Raw genomic sequence first — 21,661 nt, 5'->3', positions numbered from 1 at the left:
TGTGCGAGAACATTAATCCTCCTGTCAAACAGCTCATGGTTAAAGACCTTATAATGACAGGAAGGTGTTCCTAATATTTTGGAAATGAATGTGGATTTACAGTAGTAATAATTACATGGATTATAGACTGTGTTTAGCTGTTTTTATGTAATCAATCTATCAAGTAAAAAACACACTACCAGCCAGTTTAGCAGGTGAGCAGCACACAGGAGGATATTATTGATATTAAAAAGAGCCCACACCTTCTCCCAAAGTGGTCTCTTCTCTTTAAGTTACATGTCCCCATCTAATCCATACCTTTCTTTTAATTAAGCTAACTGTACCTTTGGATATTTCTACAACACACTGACTCAAACTTGCCAAGCTGTGACCACACGGCACAGACACGATGAGTCCCTCTAACCAGCAGTTCCCGGAGCGACCGACAGGTGGTGTGTGTGCTACATGCATAACAACGAAAACACAAACTGAGCCTTGCTATGTTAGCCACCAAGGAGCTTCTTTACGTGAGCTAGCAAATAAAACTATTATTTTTGAGTTTTGGAGAATGACAGTTTGTGCAGGAAATTAACGAAAACATCCTCTCTGTAAAGTCCGCAACGTTTGGATTATTTGGTTTCAATCCGTGTTTGATTTAAAACGAGGTAAGTTGTAACGTAAAATGGCGGATAGCTAACCCTAACATCCAGGGAGTTTGTCATTGATGCTGCTACACTGGCTAGCTGACCAGGCGCCTGACATCCGCGCTAACAGGAGACATTGACATATGACTTTATCACATTAAATAAAAATAACGTGATGTGTAATGGCGAGGTAACATTTCAGCTGGTGGTCCCGATAGCTAGCTAACGTTACAGCTAACGGCAATGCTAGGCAAGATAGCAGCTAATCTAATTCTGTAAATGTGACTGTTAGCATCCTAAAGTAAATCCTAATCCCAAAGCTAGTTTGTCGTTACGGTTAAAGTGGTCAGTTAGAGTGTCTAAAGGCAGCTAACTAGATAATGTATCTGTTAACATCACATTTGAGTCAGGCTAGCTCGCATTAGCTACAGAGCTGCTTGGCCGTCGTAGCACAGACGGCACGTCAGGAGGAGATGAGAGTGGATAGGAATCACCAGCTTCGGAAACATCTGTAGTTGCGTTTGTAGTTCGGAAGTAAAGTTTTACAACTGCGCGTGTCAGAATCATTTTGGGATCTACTTGCTTTATAACCGAAGCAAAATGAGAGTTCACTATCACAACGACCTGGCGTGAATGCTTATATTACATTACTTCTCCATGAAAGTAACGAGCGATATATTGACGCACACATATCCAGTAACGTTATGCTACGTCATGTTTGGGTCTTGGAGTCCGACTGTTTGTCTGTACAGAACAATGACAACCATGTCATGTTTACATTGCGTTTTGGGACAGCCAGCTGCAGTTACAGTGTGCTGGTGTTGTGTCAACACGCCCCCACATATTCCTCTTCTCTGACAATATCTGTGATCATGTTAAGGCACTGAAATGTGAAGCACCGGTGTGCATCAGCAGGCTTTACACTGTGTGTTCAGATGAATGATATAATCCTGCAGAAAATACTAATTATATCAGGTTCATTTGTTTAATTTACAAACTAATAAACCTGCAAAAGTAACGTCATGTGTCATGAGACGGGCTAGATCTCCCCACACCTTCCTACAGGCACTTCTGGAGGAGCTGGGTGTCTCCTGAACCAAAGAGAGAAATCCAGTCAACACAATCTGTTAACCCAAATGAAAAGATGTTTTCCAGCCTCCTGCATTCATGGGCTCCTGGTTGTTTGGAAGCCCACAAACACATAGCTGTCAGTGCGGTGTGGTGTGGCCCACAAAATTATTCACCATGGCTGCAGCTTTTTGCATGCTGTCATTAGCTCATTTGTGTCTCTCAGCTCAGTTGTGGATTCAGTGTTGGTTCTTCAGCACAGGTGTCCTGCTGTTCTGTCAGATAACCACCTGGCAAATGGTAAATAGCCAATTTTGACTTTAGAAAACCACCTACTGTATTGCTCTGTAGAATGTGTGTTCAGGTTTGGATCAAGAGGTCACTACAGGTGCAACAGTAGGGATAAGAAACACACCTGTGACTGCAGCAGAAAGGCATGATTTTGCTATTTGCCTAGCTGCAAATATTCCCACAGTCATGAAATAATTTGCTATGCCTCTGTACACAATCTGTACTTGTTATTTCTGTCAGTTCCCTCCTTTGGGAATCACCAGCGGCCCCATGATAAGCTATTAGAACAATTAAGTCACGAGTCAACATTATTGAGATTTTAAACATTTTGCAGTTTCAGTTTATTACCTTTAACTAAAACATCTGTTTTATCTAATACGAGAAAGCTTTCGATCTGTTTATCTCGCTTCAATTATTTTTATTACAGCAAAAATGTATTTAGAGAACTGATAAAGCAATTGTTACTTTGCAAATTGATACTCGGCGTCCATTTAGCGATACAATATTGTCACGCAAAATATGGTAATACTATGCTGTATCGATTATTTCCCCCACCTCCACTTTGTACCATTATACCAAACCTGGTGATTGAACTTCATTTTAGTCCTCTTAGTGTTGGACTTGACCAGTTAGAGGGAGTCCCATAATTTGTTAACAGAGTCCAAAATGATATCGTCCAGTTTCTTATTAAGGCAGCCATCATTAAAGCCAGACTGTTTAATCAACGATGATATGAAACTAATGTGCATACAATTTACAACATGCAGAAAATACATGAAATCATCAGGTAAATGATGTGTCACCCAGCACGTACTTGGTATTTTTATTCAATAAACGACAAACTGCTATTCAGCAGGCAAAGGTGGCATCAACCATCATAATGTTCATCAACAAATTGATTACATTTATTCAGCACTAGGCAGTAATACACCGTAGAAAACTAGAAGTTTGTGATCCAGAGGACAGAAATAGTGCTAAAAAATGTTATCTGCATTTCCATCTGTGCAGTTTATACATAAATGACTGGCTTTCAAGCTCCAAATTATCCGCATAGTTAGAGATAAAAGCAGGGTGGAGTTCTCAGTGTGTAAAATTGTAGAACAGAGAGTGGAAGTGACTCAGTGCTATGACGGGAAAGCATCCCCATTAAGTCTTCAACAAAAGCTTGGTTGTTGAGGAGAGCTCTGAACAAGATGTGTGAATAAAGCAGGGCTGCATTAAAGTGTTTCTTCTTCATTTAATCGGTTGAGATTAGTCAGTTTATTGTTTTGTTTACAGATGTCAGAAAATATTGAAAACGTGTTTCTTGGACACCAGGATGACGTTTCCAGACATCTGTTGCTTGGCCAGTTGTCCTTAACAGAGACACCATGGCACTTTGACATAATAGGAACAGCTCAGGTGTTACTGGAAACCCTAATGACAGCTTTTATCTATTCAAGTGTCCCAGTAAGCCATGACACTGCGACAATGAGCCAACATGCACAATACCAGGACCTTGAAACTGAAGCAGCTAAGCGGAATTCAGCTGTTATTCATTTTTAGCTGTGACCAGCAGCTGTATATCTTGCTCTGTTTGTTGGTTGATTATTCGGTTCATAAAAATTTCCCCACCATTTGGCAGCCACAGTTTTTGCTAGAGTTGTACCGATACCAGTATCGGAAATGCCTCCGATACTGCCTAAAATACGGTATCGTTATCAGCGAGTACAGCCTATGACCAATCCGATACCACTTAATGCCTCATGTCATTACGCATACGCACACTACAGGCAAACGAAACTATTATTTTTAATAATAATTTTAAAAGTTTTATGGCATTGATTCTACTATTATGTATTTATTTCTTAATATTTTACACAGAGTTTTAGGAGTTGAGACATACAACAGTTCATATCCCATCCATTTTTATTTTACGCGCTGGTATCGGATCGGTACTCGGTATCGGCAGATACCTAAGGTTCAGGGATCGGAATCGGTATCGGGAAGTAAAAAGTGGTATGGGTACATCTCTAGTTTTTGCCCTAGGAGACTGAAATTTGGCGCAGAGGTCACAGGTATTACGAATTCCTGCTTGTGTTATTTACACCTGTGTCTTTTCAGGCTTTGTTAGGGCTGGGCGGTATTCGCGGTGACGGTAACCTACCACAGTAAACATGAGCCGCGGTACTGCTTTTGTGGTTAACTTCATACCGCAGTACTCCGGCGGCAGAACGGGGCCCGATGGCCTGCCTGCCTACCTGCCTCACGCACCTCCCTCGCTACGTGATGGAGGTGGCCTGGCTGACTGCACCAAACCCAGGCCCGCAGGAGAAGGGGGCCCGGGAGCCGCCGGCCCTCCCTCTTTCCTCTAACGCTTATACATACTATATAACGTTTAATACACATTAATAGATGGATTAGCAACCGTTTTACTCCTGACGATAAATAGTTTCCATCCTAGACTTGTATGGCTTTTTAAATTGTTTTATTTAAGGTGTAAAAAAAAAAAGAGATAAGACGATACCGCGATATCATACCGTCACCGCATCCCCCCAAAATAATACCGTGATATTGATTTTAGGCCATACCGCCCAGCCCTAGGCTTTGTAGATGTTTTGTAAGCTAAGAAATACACCCATTGTGGCTGGCCTTGAGGATAAACATGCTTCTTGGTGAGAAACACTGAAAACCAGTGGTTAACAGGGTCCTTTTTAAGGTTTACATGTAGCCAAGCTAGAAGAATAAAAAGAGGTGAGTTTATGAGTTAAAAGTCACAGTCACAGTCTAGTGCCTACTGAAACTGGGGAAACTTCCGCAGGCATTTTTTCCTGATTAGCTCGACTGCTGCTGCCATGTCACTGAGGTGTTTAAATGGTGCATTGCCTGACCGGTGCATCTCAGGGCCTGATGTGCTCTTCCCGCCAATAGAAACAAACACACTCTCTTTGTCCTTGGTCTTGAGTATGAAATGGGGTTGTGCACTGTGATGTGTTTGTGTGTTACTGTGGTCAGCGTTGGTGTTGTCATTCATCAACGGACTCTTCTCATTTGTCTCATTTTCCAGGTGCAGATACCTTCTCGCGTGGGGTCCAGAGCAGTAGAAGCACCCACTTCAGCAGATCCAGAAAATGTTGAAGAAATGATAGCAGCGCAGGATTTGCACACAGAGTTTCAATTTCCTCAGTAAGCACAGCGTCACAGAAGTGTTTTCTCAAACTGAACATGTCTTTGAATGTTTTGTTTTTAAATCTGTTTTGTGGTTGTAATGACTCTATCTGTTGTACACAGAGAGGCAGAATCTCAGTTGTCTTCAGATACTGACCTTGAGGATCCCGATGGCAAAAATGCAAAGACAGGAAAGGGCATGGTATGTTTTCCAAACCTTTGATAATCATTTCTTCTTTTTCCGTATCATCCATGTGTAATTACAGTAACAGTGAGGCTTGAGCCAATCCCATCATGCATTGGGTGGAAGGCAATAAAACACCCTGGACTGGTTCCCAGTACATCACAGGACTAACACAGAGTAGAAACAGTGTGATGTTATGCAGCAGCTGTGTTCGAAGAGAAAATAAGTTAATGCCGCATCACTGCATCAGATGTCTGTAATGTGATTTAGTCCCACAGTGTGACAGCTTTTTAATTCACAGTAACTTGATAAGCTGCTCGGTCTGCACGCACATTGCAATGCACATGCACTGTGCTCAGAGATATGATAACACAATTACACACTTTCATCTTCCATTTAACATCTTTCTCCCCAGCAGGCTGCCAAGAAAGGGAAGAAGGCGCTTGGAGACAAGGCCAAAGGTGGGGGAGCAGGAAGGGCCCCCAGTGTTGGCAGGGTGAATGGCCACCATCAGGAGAACGGGATGGAGAATATGACCCTGTTTGAGGTGGTTAAAATGGGCAAGAGTGCCACACAGGTGGGTAAACACTAGTGTGGTTGAGCGATTATGTCTCGTGTCAAAGTATCTTCTCATCTTCGTCACATTGTTTTGTTGCTTTGTTGCATTAAATTGTATTGGAGCAACATCACCATCCAAAACATATTTTGAGATGTTTTTTAAGTTGTATTTGTCACAGTCATGTTTTATTTTCTAGTCTGTTGTTGATGACTGGATCGAGGCATACAAACATGACAGGGACACGGCGCTCTTGGACCTAATCAACTTCTTCATTCAGTGCTCTGGCTGCAGAGGTAAGTATCTGAAATGATGCGTCTAAATGTGCAGCAGGTCGGGTGGCTGAAAGCAAATGAATGTGCTTAACTTTGCTGCCATTGTTTGGTTCCTCTCACAGGTGCTGTGAGTGGAGAGATGTTCAGACACATGCAGAACTCCGAAATCATCCGGAAAATGACAGAGGAGTTTGATGAGGTGATGCTGGCTGTGTTTTTATATCAATTTACAGTGCTTACTAGAACAACCATAAACTGTGTGCAGCTATCAGATACTACCATTGGAGATATTTGTAATGTGGCAGACATATCTGATCATCTCTCTCCATCATCAAACAGGACAGCGGTGACTATCCATTAACCCTGTCAGGACCACAGTGGAAGAAGTTCAGGATAAGCTTCTGTGACTTCATTGCGGTTCTTGTGCGTCAGTGTCAGTACAGCATCATCTACGACGAGTATATGATGGACACAATAATCTCACTGCTCACCGGCCTGTCCGACTCACAGGTCAGGGCATTTAGACATACAAGCACACTAGCAGGTAAGTTTGAATGTGTGCGTTTCACTTTGGTTTTCTGCATTTCTGCCCCATGCCTACCTGCATGCTCCTGCCACTACTGTGTACCTGAGCTTTGTTGTTTTCTGCAGCCATGAAGTTGATGACAGCCTTGGTGAACGTTGCTCTCAACCTGAGCATCAATATGGACAACACGCAGAGACAGTACGAGGCGGAGAGGAACAAGGTCGTTGCAAAACGGGCCAATGATAGGCTTGAGCTCCTGTTACAGAAGCGTAAAGAGGTATCTGTATTGCTCTCAAATATTGTGTCTTTCTGCACTGTGCATATCAAAGTTTTATTAATGACATGTAATAGCTGCATTCATTTTGCATTCATCTGTAAATGAATTTATCTTTACATGTATTTATATGCACTCTCTGGTTCAATGCTTAACTGCTCTTACTGTTCTTACTGTATGCATTGACAATAACATTTAAGAGTCTAGTCTAATCTAAATATATAGTGGGCCTCAGGCAAGAAGCTCTCGAACAAGCAGAATATTTGGCTATTTCCAGTTTTGTGGCATTAAGAAATTTCTCATAGGCCTAGTCCACATGAACATGGGTATTTTTGAAAATGGGGTTTTTCCCTCCATCATTATCCCGTCTGCACAAGCACTGTTATAAAAAAAATCTCTGTACAACAACGCAAAAACACAGCTAAACGCTGTCAAGTGCACGCCAAACCACCAGGAGGTAATGATAACCTTGAAACAAAGGCGAACCAGATGGTGGCCAATCAGAAGCCTGTAAAGCTATAACTGAAAGGCTATCTGGTGCAGTGACTTCTGTCGCGCATTCTGACACCTCCGTTCCTAAAATAGTGGAAGAGTAATGGTACATTTATTTGTAGATACGTAAAAAATCCTGTTAGCAAGGTTAGAGCTCGCACTGTTTTGGCCACACCCAACATTGCACGAAGTGTCGCCTCATTTGTGATGCCTCAGAAAGGAGATAACGTCATGCACTGTGACATTGGTCGAAAACTCCGGTTTCCCTGTCTGCATGTCAACACTGAAACCAAAGTTTTCGTAGCTTTACAAAAGATGAGTTTTCAGTGACCTAAGACATAGTTTGCTCTTGGAGAAAAGGTCAAAACACAGAAAAAGCTTAAAAATGTACCCGTGTACGTGTGAACGAGGCTTCAGGTGCAAACGCATTTTACAAGTTGTCCAGACCTGTCACACAAGACCTGAATAGATTCAAGAACAGATAGTCTGCCTTTTCTTCTCAGGGCCAAAACATTTGACCTGAAATTGTATTTACTCTGAATTACTTTGGCATTTAAATTGGTTAATGAACTACAGTAAAATGTACAACTAAGATAAACCTTTAGATTTACTGAAAACTTTTTTTTAGAGTTTATTGCTTTATTTCCACTCAGTAACTTGTACCTTTCAGCAGTTAGTAGTTTGGAAAATTGTGTCACCGCAGGTCACTGTCCAGTATTATCCTCTGTTGTACCAACAGTGTAAAATCACCTTCGGTCGCCTACGATATCATCTCGTCTAAGTATCTCTAATTGTCGGCACATAGCTTCATAGTAACTCATTCCCTTTTTATTTCTGACACAGTACAGTGCTGCTCTGATGACGTCATTGGCAGCTGTGCTAATAATATTTTCTAATTGTGTTTAATTTGCCTGCTGATTTCTGGCAGCAGAACAAATTTGTTAAATATAGAATAATGTCAGCCTGGCCTCTTTGACATAGCTCAAATGACTTTAATAGAGGCCGCCTTGCAAAACCTCTTGAAAGTCATTCATTGTAGTTTCTGTGTTGAAGGTTGAACAAGGTTGTTTTGTTTGCAGCTTATTTAAAAAGTATCACTTTGTGTTTATCTTTCAGCTTCAAGAGAATCAAGATGAAATTGAGAACATGATGAATGCGATTTTCAAAGGAGTGTTTGTTCACAGATATCGGTATGTGAATCCTTGACTGACTTACATACTGTATGTTGACTGTGAGATTTCACTGAGGAGCCTCTAATCGCACTTGAGTCTTATGACAACAAGCAGGGACCTTACAGCGTTCATTGTTGGATTTTGGCGCCCTCTAGTGTTAAACTAATGTCAACACCAACATGAGCCACATGATTTAAACCTTAATGCTCTGAACAACTGTGTTTACACAAGGGCATGTCATATGAGTGACTACATTTAATCAGTTCTCTCGTGTTTGCCAGTGATTCCATTGCAGAAATTCGAGCTATTTGTATCGAGGAGATTGGAGTGTGGATGAAGCTGTACAGTGACGCCTTCCTCAATGACAGTTACCTGAAGTATGTTGGCTGGACAATGCATGACAAGGTGAGCTAAAAGACTGTCGCTGCTTTACAGATTAACAAATGAACCTTAGCTTAAGAAAAACTGATGAAGTGGCAAATTAGACATGCTTTTAACCTCAGTTAAAAATAACACCAACCAGTGCTATCAGTCAAGACTTCTTTCGGTCACTTTAGAACACGAGTCACACATAGCTCTCTTTTCTGTCTGTATATCTTTATCATCTTTGCATCAAAATCTGACGAAACAAAAGAAATCTTACTGATACATATTTAGTCTATAATGGTACACAATAATAAACAGGTTTAACTGGGGAAATGACAAAGTAACACCTGAGTCTTGGCGTTCAAATATGGTAAATATATATTTCTACCGTGACTCCAGCAAGGTGAGGTGCGACTGAAGTGCCTGACTGCCCTACAAGGCTTGTTCTACAGCAGAGAGCTTGGCGCCCGACTAGAGCTCTTCACAAGTCGCTTCAAGGTAAGCCAGCAGCTGCATCGCTTCACTGGTCGTTACAGGTTCTTGTGCATCATTGAAATGTTTTGAAAATGTACACACTCTTCAGGTTTTGGGTCTTTATATGCCATTAACTTAAGAGTTATAACATCACTTTGACTGCAGTATTCCCGCACATGATTTCACAGCTAATGTTATGGAGATTGTCTAGCTAAGATACTGTATCTGAAATATAAACCTACTCTCATTGACAGGACCGCATTGTGTCTATGACTCTGGACAAGGAGTATGATGTTGCAGTACAAGCCATTAAACTTCTGACACTTGTCTTGCAGTGAGTAACCTCCCCTCCTCTTGAAAGGCACCATTCAGCATTTGATCTTGTTTTATGAAGACATTTAATGTGACTCTAAAGACGTAATACACATTAAAGTCAACGTGATAAACACAAAGTCTCACTGCAGATTGGGATTTAATACAACGTGGCTCAAATCAGAGACATTAACCTTGACTGTAAGTGCTCACAGATGGCATCATGTTTATAGCCGAGGCGACTGTTACTCAGTATGAAATAAGGAGAATCAGTCAATTTTTTTGTAAAATTTGATATTCATATTTTCTCCCCAATCCTAAAGCTTCTGTGAGAACATTTTAAACAGACCATTTTACACATTGATCTCTAAGTCCAATGCTAAACGCTCATCTTTTGTCAGTCCCAAATTGATTAAACTGCGTGCATTTCGTCTAACAGGAGTAGTGACGAGGTTCTGACAGCAGAGGACTGTGAGAGTGTGTATCATCTGGTTTACTCAGCACATCGACCCATCGCTGTCTCAGCAGGAGAATTCCTGTTCAAGAAGTAAGTGTTTTGTGTCTTTTGAAACAATTGAACTGTTAATGGCTATTATATCTCCAGCACATTTATGGTGGGTCACATTACAGCCTGGGTTTGTATTAGTTTGTAGTGGATTCCAAAATTCATCTTGTTTCACAGCAAAAAAACAGAAGTGCAAAGAATTGGTGTGCCTGCCAAGTTAACTGTGTGAGCTCACAGTTATCAAGTAGAAACAATAATATATGCATTAGGAGTTATGTTAAATCCATTAAACAACTAGAGCACTCGGAGAGCGCAGACGTCCACCAAGCAGCTCGGATTTCCCGCCATTTTATTATTTTGTCCACTTCGCTTCAACTGATCACCATCAAAATTTTATCATCAGTTCCTTGTCCCATTATCAACCTTTCCAGAAAATTTCATCAAAATCCGTTCAGAACTTTTCAAGTTATTTTGCAGACAAACAGACCAACGCCGGCGAAACATCACCTCCATGGCGGAGGCAACTGTTGCCCCTCAACAGAGGATTTTAACAATGTATTCTCATAGAAATAGCATAATACAGGTGGAACATACATATAGCCTGCAGCTTTGCTATCAAGAAGCATGCAAACAGTAAAAAAAAAACACTTTGTTTTTTTATTAATATGAAAAGGGGAAAATCCTGTGAAATTACAAACTCTGGTAATGCGTAACTTTGTGATCTTTATGTGTTTGATGCCTTTTCTCATCCATAGACTGTATGTAAAGATGGACACCGCTTCCTTTGTTGTACAAAAATGAAGTCAAAATATCCTGGCCAGGCGCGCTGCCATCTTGTGCTTCCCACCCATACACCTGTCCGACCCAGCCGCGAGCAGCGCCATTGATTGCGAGCACACTGATTGACGCACAAAGCTGGCAATCGTGATGTCACACCCCCTTTTTATACCATCAGATAACTAATTAATACCAATGTTATCAAGATAAACAAATACTTGAACAGACAGAAGCATGATAAGAAGTACTTTAAGTGACAAAATCTTTAGGAAACATGTATTTAATATGTACAAACCTGAGCTGGAACCACAGCAGCAACAGAGCCTCATTAAAAACCTGAATTTCTACTGTAAGAAAAAATGTAGATTTTATATTTTGTATTATCTTTTATGATAAAACATTTATCACAAGCTAAGGGCTGACGTGCTTCCTCGCACTATTTTCTCCCTCTTCTCTTCCTTATGTCTGCGCCCGTCTGTGGGTGCAGTGCAGTGTTGCGGCATACTGATAATGATCACCACTCTTCACTGCATGTTACATGTTATGCACATCTCTCCCACTGCAGATGCAACCCCCGCCCCCATTGTCCGTCTCTCTTTTCCCCCATTGATTCCGTTAAAAGTCCATTAAAACACTGGTAAACCGACAAGAACCCGACCTATTCAAGCCCGAGGGAATATTGGAAAATTACAGCCCGGCCCAGCCTGAACCTGGCGGGTCGGGTCAGGCCTAGTCGGACTTGGGCAGAGAATCAGAGCTCTAATTTATGCCTTACAGTGCAGCCAACCACCAGGGGGCAGTGAAGGTGTTTTGGCTTCACTTTTGGGGAGCTGTAATGTCGTCCATCAATATACAGTCAGTGGTCCCACCTCATAGCTTTGCCACAGGGACTGCAGGCAGAGCAGCTGTTTATTCCACCTGCCCCACCAGACATTTTTAACAGCCTTCTGCACTGTGTTGATTAAAGGCTCTTTAGCCATCGAGGTCCTGAGGAGGAGGGACTACCCCGGAGGGGCAGGCAGAGCATCAATGGCAGCCTTATCAAGACTACTGTCTTCTTCTTCTTGGAGAGCGAGGTAACCAGGCCTTTGTGTGTCACTTCTGGATGTTGTCCATCATAGGAAATCTGTTAAACTAGTTTTGAGTGTTAAGATCTTATTTTAGTTTTGGATGAGATTAGATCAAATTTGATTCAATGACATTTAACCGTTTGATGATTGACAGCTGCATGAACATGGGGCCTACTTGGTGGATAGCTTGTGGGAGTGCGGGTCAGAGCTGCTGAAGGACTGGGAGACCATGATCAGCCTGCTGCTGGATGAGCCCATGCCCGGAGAGGAGGGTAAGGGTCCACCCTGTCCAACAATTACTGGCTCAGGTTTTCAGCTCCAGTATGAAGTAGTGTTGTCACAATACCAAAATCTTCGTTTCGGTACCAATATGAATTTCGATACTTTTCGATACTCTTCTGTACTTTTCCTAAGGAAAAGTCCTTTTGGCTACAAACCCTCAGAACAATAAATAGTAGGGGTGTAACGGTACCAAAAAAATCATGGTTCTGTAAGTACCTCGGTACGGACGTCACGGTTTGGTAACTCAAATGTTCCACCAAGTTTGTGTTGTCTCGTGTTATCTCCCTTTGCGAGGCAGACTTTCTCTTGTCTTTTTTCACGTGCGCCAGCTGCGAATGTTGATACAGGTGTTGTCATACACACCACTTGCGCAATCTGTGCTCCAATAGGAACAAGAAAGGCGTTTGTGTGCATAAATGAGTAAAATAAATTAACTAAATTAATGAATTGAATCAGTTTCAAAGTACCGGTATTTTCCAAATGCAGTATAGTACCGTTTGGAATACTCTAGTACTGCGGTACTATTTTAGTCCCGGTACACTGTGCAACACTAGTATGAAGAAAAGGATCCATTATGAAAATCATTTTACTTATTACTAATCGTTTTGTCTTTGATTGACACTCAGGTAGCTGGGCAAGTCTTTTTATTACATTGTCAGTAACTGTCTGCGTGTGCAATCTTTAGCCCTGACTGATCGCCAGGAGACGGCTCTGGTTGAGATCATGCTCTGTGCCATTCGGCAGGCTTGTGAATGCCACCCTCCAGTAGGCAGAGGCACAGGGAAGAGGGTGAGTCTCTGGTTGTCATGCATGCGACATAGAGAGGATTATCTTTGTTTCTTAAATGATTTCATGTTATTTACACGGTTGAGTTTTTGTGCTTGGAAAAGGTCCTGACTGCAAAGGAGAAGAAAACACAGCTGGACGATCGGACGAGGGTCACAGAGATGTTTGCAGTTGCATTGCCTCTGTTATTGGCAAAGGTGATTATTTGTTTTCTGCTCTGCAGCTAAAAGTTATCAAGAGATGACTTGTATTTTGTATTCAACCCAACTGCTTTTCCTTTCTTGTCACAGTACTGTGTTGATATTGATAAGGTGACCAATTTGCTACAAATACCAAAGTACTTTGATCTTGACATCTACACAACTGGCCGGTTAGAAAAGGTTTGTTGTATTTTACATTTATTCTAGATTATGCAGTTTGTAGATTACATGCAGTGTCAGTGAAACAATGTTTCTTGTTTTCATGTTCTCGTTTAGCATTTGGACGCCTTGTTGCGGCAAATCTGGGAGGTCCAGGATAAGCACACAGACACAGAGGTCCTGGAGGCCTGCTCCACCACCTACCACTTTCTCTGCAACGAAGAGTTCACCATCTACAACCGCGTGGACATCGCCCGCTCCCAGCTTCTCGATGAGCTGGTAGACAAGTTCAACAGACTCCTGGAGGACTTCCTGCAAGAGGTGAGTGCTGTAAGATTTTTCTTTGTGTGAATTGTTTGAAAGCATGCTCATGGGTGCTGAGGCAAGGGTGAATGTTTCACCGGTTTGATCTCTTGTTTGTCAGGGTGAAGAACCAGATGAGGATGATGCCTACCAGGTTCTATCTACACTAAAGAGGATCAGCGCTTTCCACAAGTAAAGCGGTTAACCTGTTTGCTTTTGATTTCAATGTGTTGTCACTTGTTGAAGAGAGAGCATTAGCATCTCCTGTTATACATATTTGAGTTTTGGTTTTCTTTTATGAGGTAAGATGTGCATAAAGACATTGGCATGAATTATGTTATTTTGTATTATTCATCATTTGTGTTTTCTTTTTTGCTTCCAGTGCACATGACCTCTCTAAGTGGGATCTCTTCACCAGCAACTACAGGCTACTCAACACAGGTCTGCAGAACGGGGATATGCCTGAACAGGTAACAGCAAAGTCTCCTATGACCATCAGTAATTTCTCCAAATGCTAAACTAACAATAGTCAACCAGTGGGTTTACGTGCACTTAAGTATCCAGGTTACAGTTGGCTTTCTCTTAAGTAGTAAGCTAATATCTTTCTCTTTCTCATGTAAACAAGGAACTTGGCTTCCATAATCAGGGATGGGGATTCCAGAAATCTTGGTATACAGGTCACCAGATTTCTAATGAACTTTTTATATGAGAAAAAGTGCAGACAGTTAAAATAACAGCGCAGAAAGGAGAGATAATGACATGGAGCAATGCATTCTTGTTTTTAAAATCAGTCCTTCATATGTCCAGCTGAGACTGAGACTAGCACTGCGTCACCTCTCCATGTTTGAATAAGTCACAATCGTTGTGAATAAGGTGGACTTGCGTGACTTTGGTTACTGCAGTGTGTGTAAATGTGTTCTCTGATTACCTGTGTAACCTGGTTAATTAAGTAAAATGTGTAGTTTTACAGACTGCCTGGAAAGTTGTGGCTCATCTGATCTGTTTGCCCCCTTTCCTCTAGATTGTGATTCACGCAATGCAGTGCACACATTACATCATCCTGTGGCATCTAGCGAAGGTTTCAGACGGCAGTTCATTAAAGGTATTTTGGTCATTTTGGGGATACTTGGCAAAATAAGTGCATAAGTAAAGGTGTAAAAGAGAAAGCAGTTAAAGAATCAAAACACTTATATGCATACATTTTAAAGTTTAAAAGTAGTAGTGACCTCCTAATGGGCAAGATGGCTAACAACCATTTTTCTACATTTTTGGAAGAACATCACGACTGAGTTCCTTAAAAAGATCAGGGTTTTTGATTCTGTATTCTGAGAGGGATTCCCTACATAGCTGACACACGGTATACAGAGTTGTGAAGTATTTTTTAAACATCATTTTTTTACTGACTGACAGCTACAGGTTTCAATATGTGGTAAACCCCCTGCTGAAAGCTTGCCTCCATGAAGTGTAACTGGTTTAAACTATGATGCTGACTTGCTTTGTTTTATCCTATTTCTTGCACGGCTTAACTATTACTTTTTTTAAACACATAGATCTGTCAGTACTCGGACAATCCTGTTCACTATGTAATTGAAAAGGCCTGTGCTCTGTCTAACTGAACATTTGCTCTTTTTAGGGTGACATGATGACCTTGAGAAAGCAGATGAGAGCTTTCTGCCTCATGTGTCAGCGTTACCTAAACAGCATCAACAACGCAGTTAAAGAACAGGTGGGATGATGCTTTCAGGACTGCTGTTTTATTCCGGACTGTTCTGCATTGCCAGTCTTCAATGCCACTGAAAATGTTCATGAATGCTGAAGCGTTGTGTTCATTCCAGGCCTTCACCATACTATGTGATCTGCTACTGATCTTCAGTCACCAAATTATGTCTTCAGGCCGGGAACAACTGGAGCCTCTGGTCTATATGCCAGACTCTTCTTTGCAGGCAGATCTGCTCAACTTCATTCTGGATCAAGTGTTCATTGATCAGGATGATGACAACAACAGCACAGGTCAGGTTCAGTCACCATTCTGTAAAACCCTAAAATTTGAAATTGCTAATCATATTTTTTAAGTAAATATATTACGGTATTTCTATATATTATTTTGTGTTTTCCAGACGGACAGCAAGATGAGGAAGCCAGTAAAATTGAGGCTCTGCACAAGCGGAGAAACCTTCTAGCTGCCTATTGTAAATTAATCGTTTACAATGTTGTGGAAATGAACACCGGGGCAGATATATTTAAACAGTACATGAGGGTAGGTTTAACCCTCTTTTGAAACATTAAAAACTTGTAAGGAATTCCTTCTGCCCTGCTCTTCTTGTTAACAGTATTCCTTCTCTTTCTGTCTAGTATTACAATGACTATGGAGATATCATCAAGGAAACGATGAGCAAAACAAGACAGATCGACAAAATCCAATGTGCAAAGACACTCGTGCTGAGCCTGCAAATGGTAAGATTGTTTGCCCAGGTGGAGACTCTGTAATTTGTGAAAAGACAACATATTTATTGTTGCCTTGTTTCAGTTTTAAATTTCCAGTATTAACAGAATCCAGCAAATCTTCCAGATTATCTAAAACAAAATCTGAAACATTTACTGTCTTTAGACCCAATTAAAAAAAAAAAAAAACTAAGGTCACAAATGCATTTAGTCTAGAATTAGACTTCTCAGTCTGTGGAACCGTAAAAAAATGTATTTCTGTTTTCTTCTGTAGTTATTCAATGAGATGTTGTCTGAACTTGGCTGTAACGTCGACCGCTCAACATCAGCCTTCTGTGGCATAAAAGAGCTCGCCCGACGCTTCTCACTGACATTTGGCTTGGATCAGATGAAGACCAGGGAGGCCATTGCCATGTTACATAAGTAAGTAACAGTCCTGAGCCAAGACGTAATGGTTTACTTTACAAACATGCCTGCAACTCATTTCTTAGAGTGACATCTGTGTCTCAGTAAGTAAGGTAAATCATTATTTCGCCCTGTGTTTTAGGGATGGTATTGAGTTTGCTTTTAAGGAACCTAGTCCCCAAGGACAGGGGAGTCCACCTCTCAATCTAGCCTTTTTGGATATCCTGAGCGAGTTCTCCAGCAAACTGATTCGACAGGATAAGAGAACAGTGTAAGTTTGAGTTTGAGTGTTTTGGTGTTTGTGTTGAGCATGAAGCAGATGGAGAAAACGTCCTAACTGATTTGTATCCTGACACTGCGACAGTCACATGTACCTGGAGCGATTCATGACGATTCAGATGGCCCTGCAGCGAGAGGACTGCTGGCTGCCCCTCATCTCATACAGGAACTCCTTGCAGGCTGGCGGGGATGATGACACCATGTCTGTCATCAGTGGGATCAGCAGTCGAGGCTCCTCCAGGAGTAAGAAGCCCAAGCCAGCTGCTGCTAGCAAAAGGAAATTGCCTGAAGGTGAGCATTATCATATTATGACATTATTATACTTTGCTTTGTCAAGATTTATTTTATGTACTTCATGAGCTGCAACATGCAATAATCTACAAACTAATGTGACATTTTTCTGTAAACACAATGAGTTCTGTCTTTTGAAGAATCCCTCTCTCCAGCAGAAGAGAACAGCTGCAGCAGCAGTGATGCAGTTTGGATGAACCGTGAGCAGAACGTGCAGACGCCAGTGATGATGCATTCGCCCCACCTCACCTCTACTGTTCTGAGGGATCCAAAGAAGATGAGGCCAGAGGACAGCTACACAGCCGCATACACCATGCCAGCAGAGCAGCTTCCCCATCAGCCTGTGCCTCCCCAGCAGCAGCAGCAGCAGCCACACCATCACCACCAGGCTGCCATTGACTACAAGTACGAAACCTCTCTGTAACCTTCTCCTTACCTACCTTATATTTAAAAGAATAGTTGCAGGTGTTGTTTTAAACTATGGCCATTATAAAGACATGTTAAATACTGAGTATGTATCCACAGTACCCAGGTAACTTGGATGTTGACACAGAGGCAACAAGCAGAGGCCCGTCAGCAGCAAGAGCGGGTTAGCATGCACTATGCCAAGATGAGGAACCACATGCAGCAAGCAATGTAAGATGGCACTCGTCCTCAGAGTACTTTAAATAGGTTTGAATGAAGGAGGAAATGTTTTTTAAATCACATCCAGACAATATAAAGTATGTGAAAATTATTCCCTAATAACAAGTACCTATGTGCACCCCTCAGTCGTCGAGGCTCAGGACTCATGGAGGACGATGAGGAGCCAATAGTGGAGGATGTGATGATGTCATCAGAGGACCGCTTGGAGGACATCAATGAGGGCATGGATTTTGACACAATGGACATCGATTTGGTAATGCAAATGGGGGTCAGTGGGGACAAGTTGTGAACACAGCACTGACATCACATTTCAAGCTGATATGGCAAACTTGTTAGCAAACAGATTCTTATTGACACACGCAGCAGTTACAGAGCAACAGTCCACCTAACTGTGTCTGTGTGCTGTTTGGTGCTGAGCAGCTAGTGTACAGTGGAGTTTTAGAGCTTTTCCCTCAAAACAGCTGCTTCCTTGGACTGTAGATCTTATCAGAGCCATGAGAGTGAAACAAATCAGTAAAGATGTGAGCTGACAGCTAAACAGTGAGCTGAAACTCACATTAAAGCTCCATGAAGCAGAGAGGAGCTGCAGATTAAGGTGACAATTATCTGTAGGTTCGTCACTACGAGCAGCCCATTTCACATTATCATGATGTTTTCACATTGGCAATTGATACGTTCGACATTCTGGAAATACTTATTATAGCCACTGTTCATATGAATTCTATGTACTAAGAATATGAACAGACAGTTCCTTATTATGGTTCATGGGCAAATACTTACAGTAAATGTCACAAGCTCCTTAATATTATTTTAACTGTCTGCGTGACTCAGTCATGCTTAACTGGAAGCAAACTTTCCGAGCAAGTTTCCTCCAAATTAAAAAAGTGTTGGTGCTTTCCTGTGTTGCCAAATATTAGAATTTGCACATCAGCATTTGATTGTCACGTTCTTTTCAGACCGTGAAGTCTAAATAGCTTTTTTGTTTCTTAGTTTAGTTACATTTTGTGATGCATTGTTCTGACTGAGCTGTTTTTTTTCCAGCCGGCATCAAAGAATCGCAGAGAAAGAACCGAACTAAAGCCAGACTACTTTGATCCATCTTCCATCATGGATGATTCGGTGAGGATTTTCCACTTACTATGCAATTTACTTATTTGCTCCTTTTTTAAATTCTTATGTGTAAATCTGAACAGTTATGGTTGTTCATAATTCTCAGGCATGTTAGCTTGAGGTTTCTCGGTTTTCTCATAATCATGACTCATTGTTTAGGGATAATTATGAACATATCTTGTCATCTATCCAGGTGGATATTACAGGTTACAGCATTACTCCACCAAAACTCCATCAAATATTGTATCAATTACACAGCTGCTGCCAGCTCTAAGGCTAACCCTAAAAGCAAAAAAGCATCTCAATCATATGTTGGCCTATGTCCATGAAATGGACAACACAGTTGACAGTAACTTACATTTTTGAATATCTCAAAAATAATATGCTCTTAAAAAATCTTTCTAGGCTAAAAAAAGTGCAAACCATTGTGTTTCCTACTATAAGATTGTGGATTTCTGATTTTTCTTCTTTTTATGTCCTTAGGTTCTCAATGTTCCCATGTTCTAAAACATCAAGGAGAATGTGTTATCAAAATCCTTGGAAGATAAGATGGATGACTGTTCTCTGTGAAAATCAGAAACAAGCGAAAAGGACTGCTATAAATGGTTTGTGAGACACCAATGTTTGCCTCTTTAACACTTTGTTAAAACTTAGAGCGAGAGCTTGAATTTGAATTTTATTCTGATATTTTCACACACAGGACTTTTGTCACACTGCAGCAGAAATGTCTGTTTTGTTCAGTTACCCCAAAAACAACTTGGCGTCAGCGTAGCTCACTGAGGTGAAGCAGTACAGAAGTGATGTGGCAGGTGCATGGTGAGGGGACAATAACAGACTGAAATTCAAATTAATAATATATACCTTTAATCTTTTTCATTCAGTAGACAAAAATTGTCTGATGTAAATACATAGTGGCCGATATACATGAGGGGTGAACACAATTCCATGAACACCAGCTGATAGACATATAATAACCCTGTGAGTGATACTGCCTTTGTGATGCTTGAAGCGTTCAGTTGTTGTTGAACACTATAGTGACACTGCACTTTGTCATAGAGGTATTAATTCAAGTCTATGGTCATTTTACAGCCATATTTTTAGAAATGATCATAGACTCCAATCAGTGCTTCTCTGACGCAATCTAAACAGAAATTGAACATCATGAGCTTCATAAAGACGGCATTTATTGCAGGGCTGTTGGATTGGACTGCGTTACATTGTAAAGGTGTCAGTGATATTGCGTTCACCTGCTGTACTTTTAAACTGTAGACTTTGGCATGGCATGTAGCCATATATCAAAACATGTACACAGTAAAGTATAATGTGAACTGGCGTCTCATACTGTTCAAAGGCCTTGCCAGAAATGATATACGACATTCTCAGATTTCTTTGTGATGGTATTTTTTAGAAATGTATGTGTTCTGCTTTTATACCTTATAGATGACTTTGATTTATAGATATTTTGTAATGACAATCAAATGTAAATTAATGGTTTCTAATCATGTTATTTCACATAGATGCTGAAATAATCCTTTTTAATGAAAATGATTATGTTACTATAGATACGGCCAGCTGTTTGTATTTTCTTTTCGACTCTCTATAATGAATGGGTGCAAAAGTAATGCGTTGCTCAAATGTAATAATTTGACAAATTGACAGCTGCATTTGAAAGAATTTTTTAACATTGGGAGCATTCACAGTGTCATACATACAAGTTTGACTCAACCTTAAACATGTAATCTCTCTTATATCCTGACTATTTTTCTCCGCTGTATAGTATCTAATAATATCTAAGAAAACAGACATGCCATAGTTGCAATCTTTAAAAGAACGGATTTGAGAAGTGGTGAGAAAGGTGTGTGTTGTTTGTTTTGTTTTGGGTTCTTGTTTCCTGTTTGCAAGTGTGCAGAGGATTTTTTTTTTCTTTTCAAAAAGCCAATTTATTTGATGAGCCACTGTTGCGTGTATAAGAGTTATAGAATTATTCTAAATTGCAAAGTTTTAGACTTCTTTAGTCAACTATCATAGTATCAGAATTGTATATTATACAGTTACAGATGTGTAATATATTGTGAATCGGTGCTCATTTTATATTTGCAGTTTCTGTTTGCTTGAAATTTTAGGGAAAATAGAATGTACCTATTTGAAGTTAACCTACTAATTTGCAAGTACACATACAGTACCTTGTTTTGTTTGTCTTTCAATGGATTGTTGCGATATTTCTTTACCTCTGTGTGTTGGCCTGGTTGGCAGATTCAGATTTAATGGAAAATAGTGTATACACATTGTAGTTAGAAACAGATCCCTAATTTCCTCAGATTCTCACTATAAACTGGAGAAACAGATCACATGGTCTGGAACATTACCATACACATACTGACTGTTCATATAAGGCAGGTGAGAAAAACACATCTTAATATTGCCTGTAAATTTACATTAATCCTTTCATTTTGAATCTCTTCTGTTTTGCATTGAACTGCTGAAAACGTGCATACATCTGTATGTTTACACATATTTAAATATTTGTGTATATTAAATTTGTGTTTTTACTCAATCTGTGTCTCATTGCATCCTTTAATACGTGTACGTATGTCTGTCTGAAGATATAACCGATAATCTCTCTGCGACTGTGTGAAGATTTCAACCC

General features: G+C 40.7%; 1 protein-coding gene across 6 annotated transcripts; it reads left to right on the top strand.

Moving 5' to 3' along the window:
- Positions 1-429: 429 nt before the first annotated feature.
- stag2a (STAG2 cohesin complex component a) lies at positions 430-21,568 on the top strand. Of its 6 annotated transcripts, none has more exons than XM_033645352.2 (34): positions 430-644; positions 5,029-5,147; positions 5,253-5,331; positions 5,732-5,890; positions 6,069-6,165; positions 6,267-6,343; positions 6,484-6,688; positions 6,796-6,947; positions 8,553-8,626; positions 8,890-9,013; positions 9,374-9,472; positions 9,703-9,782; positions 10,200-10,307; positions 12,010-12,118; positions 12,267-12,384; positions 13,080-13,183; positions 13,285-13,377; positions 13,471-13,560; positions 13,657-13,860; positions 13,964-14,034; positions 14,225-14,312; positions 14,864-14,944; positions 15,476-15,568; positions 15,678-15,852; positions 15,960-16,099; positions 16,195-16,296; positions 16,559-16,707; positions 16,832-16,960; positions 17,054-17,259; positions 17,415-17,664; positions 17,785-17,895; positions 18,031-18,157; positions 18,946-19,023; positions 19,498-21,568. In XM_033645352.2, the coding sequence occupies exons 2-34, from the start codon at positions 5,104-5,106 to the stop codon at positions 19,519-19,521; spliced, it is 3,840 nt and encodes a 1,279-aa protein (XP_033501243.1). In that variant the 5' UTR covers positions 430-644; positions 5,029-5,103; the 3' UTR covers positions 19,522-21,568. The 6 variants fall into 6 exon arrangements, with proteins under 6 accessions (XP_033501243.1, XP_033501226.1, XP_033501230.1 ...); XM_033645335.2 differs by having other exon boundaries at positions 17,400-17,664; XM_033645339.2 differs by having other exon boundaries at positions 5,729-5,890.
- The last annotated feature ends 93 nt before the right edge of the window (positions 21,569-21,661 follow it).

This window comes from Epinephelus lanceolatus, chromosome 11 (assembly GCF_041903045.1).
Source record: "Epinephelus lanceolatus isolate andai-2023 chromosome 11, ASM4190304v1, whole genome shotgun sequence".
Taxonomy (NCBI): domain Eukaryota; kingdom Metazoa; phylum Chordata; class Actinopteri; order Perciformes; family Serranidae; genus Epinephelus; species Epinephelus lanceolatus.
The sequence above is the reverse complement of the archived record's forward strand: the minus strand, read 5'-3'. Positions and strand labels throughout refer to the sequence as shown.

What these genes read in the sequence shown, in the direction of transcription:
- stag2a (XM_033645329.2), top strand. Translation starts at nt 5,104, where the DNA reads ATGATAGCAGCGCAGGATTTGCACACAGAGTTTCAATTTCCTCA. An exon ending in GGAGAATTCCTGTTCAAGAA is followed by an intron (nt 10,308 to 12,009) that starts GTAAGTGTTTTG and finishes TGTTGATTAAAG; the next exon opens with GCTCTTTAGCCATCGAGGTC. An exon ending in AACCACATGCAGCAAGCAAT is followed by an intron (nt 17,896 to 18,030) that starts GTAAGATGGCAC and finishes TGCACCCCTCAG; the next exon opens with TCGTCGAGGCTCAGGACTCA.